Source organism: Oculina patagonica, unplaced genomic scaffold (assembly GCF_052425735.1).
Source record: "Oculina patagonica isolate OP01 unplaced genomic scaffold, crgOcupat unplaced1081, whole genome shotgun sequence".
Taxonomy (NCBI): domain Eukaryota; kingdom Metazoa; phylum Cnidaria; class Anthozoa; order Scleractinia; family Oculinidae; genus Oculina; species Oculina patagonica.
The window spans coordinates 129-6,682 of NW_027557063.1; the positions used below are offsets into that span (position 1 = coordinate 129).

Here is a 6,554-nt window from a genome sequence, read left to right on the forward strand (position 1 = left end):
AGTCCAAAACCTACAATATTGTGCACTTTGAAGACAAAAATCAAGAAAATTTACCACTTAAAAAGCTACTCGCGCGCGCGACTGTTTTCTATCGGCGAATAGAAAACAGTGGGAGAACCAATCAGATTCGCGGATTTCCAATAGAACACAGCTGAGTTTCTACTAATTAGTTTTAGCTCTCAAAGAAATTCGGGTTATAAGCCCCTATTGTAGGGCTTGTTTTGTATTTTGTTTCCTTAAACAGTCGTTAAAATGACCTTAGGACTTGTTTTGGGTTTCACATTGTTCATGTTTAGAGAGTTTTACCATGTGATAATCTTTTATGCTTCAATAAAATTTCAGGTACAGTGTCCTGTCTAATTAGAAACCCAAAGAGTTTTGAAACGCAAATTTCGATCTATTATCAAGCCTTCCACGAAAATAAACCCATCTAAGGGATGTTGAGTAAATATAAGCCGATGTTTATTATCGGATTTTACGGTATTGCAGACGTGTCGGGGTATTTGGCAAGCATAACTTCGGAAAAAGTTTTCCAGTCTCTAAAAGATACAAATGTATGAGACTTTAAAATGCCTCTTTAGTTGATTTGTTGTACCATTCCAACGGCACCGTGCGAAATATCCTACTGCATCCGGCCTTTAAACATAATTATCTTCTCATGGAGGAAGTGTTTCATGATAAGACTTTTTTTCTGGACGAACCAAATTACCTTCAAAACAGTGAACTGTCAACATAGTACTTTGCTAAAAAAGAAAATTACCATAGAGGAGAATGAAAAAGGTTGTAGTGAATTACGAGAAAAAGTACGCCAGTTTCTCTTTTTCTTTATGATTAAAAAATTTCACTGCATTTAGACATGATTGTTTTAATTGAGGGAAATATAAAGGTGCAGATAATAGCAAGCAGTAATCATCATGTTTGACTTCATTGAGCTCTGTTTTGTTTTCAAGGGCAATACGATCAGGGGATGTCACGAATCTGATGGAGACAATGTCACGCCTTTCAGATAAGGTAAAAAGGAAAGATGAAAGCACTGTCATGCATTTATTATACTGTTATCTTTACAATCGGGGCAACAAGAACCAGTTAATGGTGAATTCCGGTCTCCGAGACTAGACTGAGTGAGCCCGAAATTTTCGTCTTGACGTTACTAAGTAACTGATCATGCCGTGAACACGTGACAACTCTCGGAGCACTCGGAAACTTTACGAGTGCTTGTTGAAAACGGAACTTGTTCCCCGACTGTGTAAGAAACTGAAGTCATGTGTTATAGAGCAGTTTTCAATTGAGTGTCGTAAAACCAAAGCCAATGTAATTACTTCGGCCAATCATAAAAGACACGGACAATCCAGTGAACCAATCAAAACTCGAAGCAAATACATGTAACCGGCACGAAGCGCGGGAAAACGTGCGCGAGCGAGTCACGATTGGTTTTGGTTTTAGTTCTGATTGGCTGAGAAAGTGGCGCGAGATTTTAAAGCCAATCACTGAGCGTAGTAATTCAAAACCAAAGCAAACGCAATTTACTTTCGACACTCAAGTGAAAACCGCTCTACTGTCATAAAGTAATCCGGTGCTTTCGAACGCGTAAGAACAGTAGAAAATACTCATTTTCTACTGGATTTTCTACAGTTCCTTGTGTTCTCAAACGCCCGTGCTTTTTGACAGCAAAATAAACGGCTTTTGTTAGCTTCTTCCACTGGAGGTATGGACTAAATTAGAAGAATGGGAATTCTTTTTTTATTTTTCGGGAGGCGCGGTGACCTAATGGTTAGTGCATTTTACTCAGGATCGAGTGGTTCGGCAAATTCGAGCCCTGGCTGGTTTCATTGTGTTGTGTTCTTGGGGAAGACACTTCATTCTCACAACGCCTCTCTCCAACCAAGTATAACCCATTGACTCCTGGAGATTTTTGAAAAAAGCGTATTTTTTTTTGGCGTTTTTGACATTTTCTGATCAGGTATGAACTAATTTAGCTCCAACCTACTCAAAACATCACTTGCAACATGAAGGCATGCCTTTCTTTTCACTAGCATCGCGTTTTATGACATATGTCCTCGGGCATGCGCAAAAGGCAAAGTTTGGGTTAGGAAGTACCCTACCACTAAAGGCTACCACTAAAGGCTTTTCGTTTTTCGTTTTTTCTTTTTTCTCCTTTTCTTATCTTTTTGCTGCAGTTGTTGGGCTTTCACTGGGCTTGCTTGCAGTTCAAGAATTTTTTGAGAGAGCGCCATCTAAACAGGGGATATTCGCCAATGAGGAGCCAAGGGTGGTTGGGGCAAATTCTCCTACGAGATTTTCACTCAAATTTTTAAGCATTTTTGGAGGGTATTTCAAGCTCAATTGACCCATTTGCTCTTATCTCGGCATCATTGGAAAGACATTTTCCTCCCGCAGAGTTTGAGTATTAATGATACTTTTTTTGATCAAAGATAATGACGTCACAAGTGGAACAAAGGGCCATGTTCGTCACGGCTGGTTTAGGCCGGCACAGGAGCCAATGGGATAAGTGGGTACTGGTGAATTGTCAGAGAAACGTGACAAAAATGCAAAGAAAAAATACTGAAGATATCTTGCGAAGGACTTCCACCCAGGGAGAGTAGCAATTCTCCTAGTCGCTTTATGCCACAGAATCTAAATTAAAGTCCCCACCCTCTTGTGCCATAAGACTCCGAACAGAAGGGACTGACTAACTGGTTTGCTTCTTATTTCTCTAGGCCTCTCAGTTGTTAAAATTCCGTGATGCTCCTTTGGTTAAGGAATCCTTAGCCTCGCTGGAGAAAGCTGTGCCATCTCCTAAAGAAGAGGACGAACCGATGGACGGTGGTATGAATCAGATAACTTCTAAAATATACAAGCGATCTAGCTTATTTTTGCCACAAATAGCAAGAATGATAATCAGCCAGGTAGATATTCAGTGAGAAAAAAATTCGCTTAGTCCGTACTTTCATATAAACTGTTAAAACGTGTCATGATATAGCATTATACAATTATATTCTTGCGATGTGTAAAGTAACCTTCACAGTAAAGGAAATAATAGTTAGTTTAAGCCCATTTGCAAAGGCGATTTTTGGTTCAATTTATTTCGTGATCTGCACTGCGATTTTTCAGTGTCGCCCTTCCGCGGAAACCAGTTGCAATTTCAGCACGATTTGAGTGCGATATCGTGGGAATTTCTTTGAGACGCGATAAAATGAACAGAGTTTTTATATTCGATCATGTAGTACACGCGTCTTGACTTCGTCGCAAGATCAAAGCGCTCGGCGATATCACGCTGAAATCACGACCGAATCGGACAGAAATCGCATCTGGTTCACACGCACGATTTGAAGTCTGACAGTCGGAGGAAAAAGTACCAGTTGATAACAAAATCCCGCCTCTGATACGGGACTGAGCCCGCGGTGTTCGCCCCAGAAGTTGCTAAGCAACATGACGGATTTGTTCGCGCGATTGCTTTCGGCGTACTCGTGAGCGCTCGCGCTAGTTTTTGATTGGATGAAATAAGTCGGAAACTCTTCGAGTGCTTAAACAGAAATTTTCCAAAACTGGCACTTGCTCCCCCGACTGAAGTTGCAACTAGCGCGACAAAAAATCATTAACAGTAAGCTAAATGGAATGGCAAGAATGTACTGGGGATGACTGAGGGAGGTTAGGCCCGGTTCAGACGCCGTTCTTTTCATGAGCCGAACCTAATTCGAATTTGGACCGACCCAAATTGACAAAAGTACGCCTCTTGATTCAGACGCCGTACCTTTTGGCCGTTTCCGAGGCCGTTCCTAATACAGTTGCAATACAAAAAACATTAAAATAATTTATGAATTAGGACATGAAAAGTACGGCGTCTGAATCAAAGCCGTTCCAAAGGCGTTCCACAGGCGAAATTCTCTGCCAAGCCAGGCGGGAAGAACGGGTAGCAGTTCCAAATTGAAATAGCCGTTCTTATTTGATTCAGACGCCGATCTTTTCATGTACTTAATTCAAGGAATTAGGTTCGGCTCATAGAAAAGATCGGCGTCTGAACCGGGCCTTACTTGCACAACAAGAAGTTGTTTCAAATTTCACCTTTCAACTGCTGCTGGAAATTTTTTACAAAAAAGAAGTGTTGTCATCATTGTAAAACAAGATTAAAATTTGGATTGTTGTCGTTGTAGCGTCTCTATTAAGGATATTATCAAAAGTGACACAGATGTATTTTTTTTCCGTCTACAGATAACTTCTTCACTGTTCAAATATTTACCAAGCCAAGTGCTAAGTGTCAGGTATATTGATAATTGACTCATTGTTGGTTCGTTCAACACACTAATTCTCCTTACTCGCCCCATACCTTTCTTTCTGAACCAGTTGGAAGAAAATAGTTTTAGGCCTTGAAAACAAATATCATTTTTACCTCGCTCAGTTCAGTTAAACCCTAGACTAACAAATATCATATCATTTTTAAAGAGCTTGTTGTTTCTGTTATTCCCATTGTTCCTCATAAAAACAGGACAAGTTACGTTTAAGGTAGTTTCTATCGGAGGCTCCGTACCTTCGTGGTTAGCTAACAACAGTGAAATTTATCGCTACTTTTGCAACTTAACGATACTCTTGACTCGCGCCATAGTTTTCCCACTCACCACTGAGTGATTCTCTAGACTCCTTTCTTTGATCTCTGCAGGAACTCTCCACTCTGGTAGAACAGAGTCTGATGATGATGCTGAGCCACATGGAAAGTATGATCCAGCGCGCTCCTCCACCTGAAGGTATTTCTACGCTTAGTGATTGGTTTAAAAATAACTCGCGCCACTTTCTGAACCAATCAGAGGTAAAGCCAAAACCAATCGTGACTCATTGCACACGTTTTCCCGCGCTTCGGGCCGGCTACAGGTATTTGCTTCGAGTTGTGATTGGTTCACTGGATTGACTGCGTCTTTTGTGATTGGCCTGTAATAACTTAAGTTTTGGTTTTTACGAGACTCAATCAAAGATCACTCCAGTCTGTCGAAATTACTTTTGGTTTTGTCTAAAGCTGCTGATGTGTTTTATCAACAGGAAAGTCTTGGGTGGAAGTGATATTATCCGAGACTCACGACTTCTCCAGAGCCGTGGATGGTTTGGTGAAAGAAATTTACTTAGGAATGATATTCCTTCAGCTACAGGTTAGCCTCCTATGAAGACATGTTTGATTTTTTTTTTTCAGTGAACGATGAGACATAAGATCTTCATTAGGTGCCCATTTAACAGGAATACTTTATAAGGAAATATCTGCTCAAAAAGCGCAACTCTTACAATCTGTTGTCCCCCCCCCCCCCCTGTCTCTCTCTTTTCGTGTATTTGTTTTTGTTTTGTGACGATGTTATAAAATGAAATCTGTTTTCATTTTTTTGTTATCATTTCTTTTTAGGAAGAAGCAAAACACGCGACTTTATTGTACGAAATCCGTAAAAGGCAGGACATTGTCTTCGCTCATGCAGTAAGTGTTTGTGAAATTACACGAAAAAGAAAAATACTGCTAAGGGCCAAAGTTGGTCTTCATTGTTCCCTTGATCTCGGTTGTCACACAACGCTGTCACACTTAGTGTCGACATTGCGTGACGACCCAAATAACATGGCGAGCAGTCTTACTGCAAAGGTCATTTAAGACTATTATTTTGGTTTGTTTGCAGGTTACGTCCCTAGTGGTGGGTTTTGTTTGTAAACTTCACACTTCATTCTCAAACACCGTGTTTCTGAAGCAACTTGTACAAATTGGATTCCTGGCGCAGTTTGAGAGTCTTCTCAGTACAAACGGTAGTTGATGTTAAATCGTTTTGGTTGCTTTAAATTTTTGCCTGTTGCAAAACCTTTTTTTGGAAATAAAGATGCCGTAACTTGCATCAAAGAAAAACATATGCTGCATTTATCCTAATGCGCTTGTTTGTTTCGGTTTTGTTTTGTTTTTAGGTGATGAAATGGGAATGTTAGAAGACGCTTGTGTTAGCATAGCTAACCTAACCTGTGTCAAATTCAAGGTCAATATAACCCTCAACTTCATATTTTTTTATACAAGAATCAGTAGATTGCAGATAGTGCCATCGGCAAAAAAGGAAGGAAAAACAAGCGGAAAAAAGATTGCGCGGTCGAATGCAAGACAGACTAACAAAAGCATTTCTACAACTGGGTATTGCAATATAGAAAAGAACTTAATAAAACCAATCAAAAACACCTCCGGGTGTTTATGCTTGCTACAAGCGAAATGAGTGGCGATTCTCTCAATTGCTTGATGTAAGTTTACCTAACTTAACCTTGAAATGTTTCTGTTTTAGTTCAAGGAGTGCGAAAGAGAAGATGAAATCCCAACTTTGAGCGGTAACAGGTAAGTCTTAAGTTTGCCTGTGTCTGTATGAGGACTTTTTTAATGAGGCGTTGCTAGGTGACGCTTACGTAAAAACTGTTGGAGTCTTCACCAGTAATACACCAACCAGAACTTAAAGCACTAACTTTTAACAAATGGCAACCTCGAGAAATCGATAAGCGATGGGCGGGGAAACATGCAACTGATATGGAAAGCGTGGGAAAACCTGTAACTGATGCCAAAC

At 40.2% G+C, this 6,554-nt stretch overlaps 1 protein-coding gene across 1 annotated transcript; it reads left to right on the plus strand.

Moving 5' to 3' along the window:
• Positions 1 to 586: 586 nt before the first annotated feature.
• On the plus strand, positions 587 to 6,331 carry LOC144639581 (inositol polyphosphate-4-phosphatase type I A-like; the record flags this gene model as incomplete). Its single annotated transcript, XM_078498867.1, has 9 exons — positions 587 to 1,011; positions 2,718 to 2,826; positions 4,210 to 4,259; positions 4,655 to 4,739; positions 5,029 to 5,135; positions 5,381 to 5,449; positions 5,643 to 5,766; positions 5,920 to 5,987; positions 6,282 to 6,331. Coding segments are annotated over exons 1-9 (692 nt in total), but the record flags the coding sequence as incomplete, so codon positions are not given.
• Between the last annotated feature and the right edge of the window lie 223 nt (positions 6,332 to 6,554).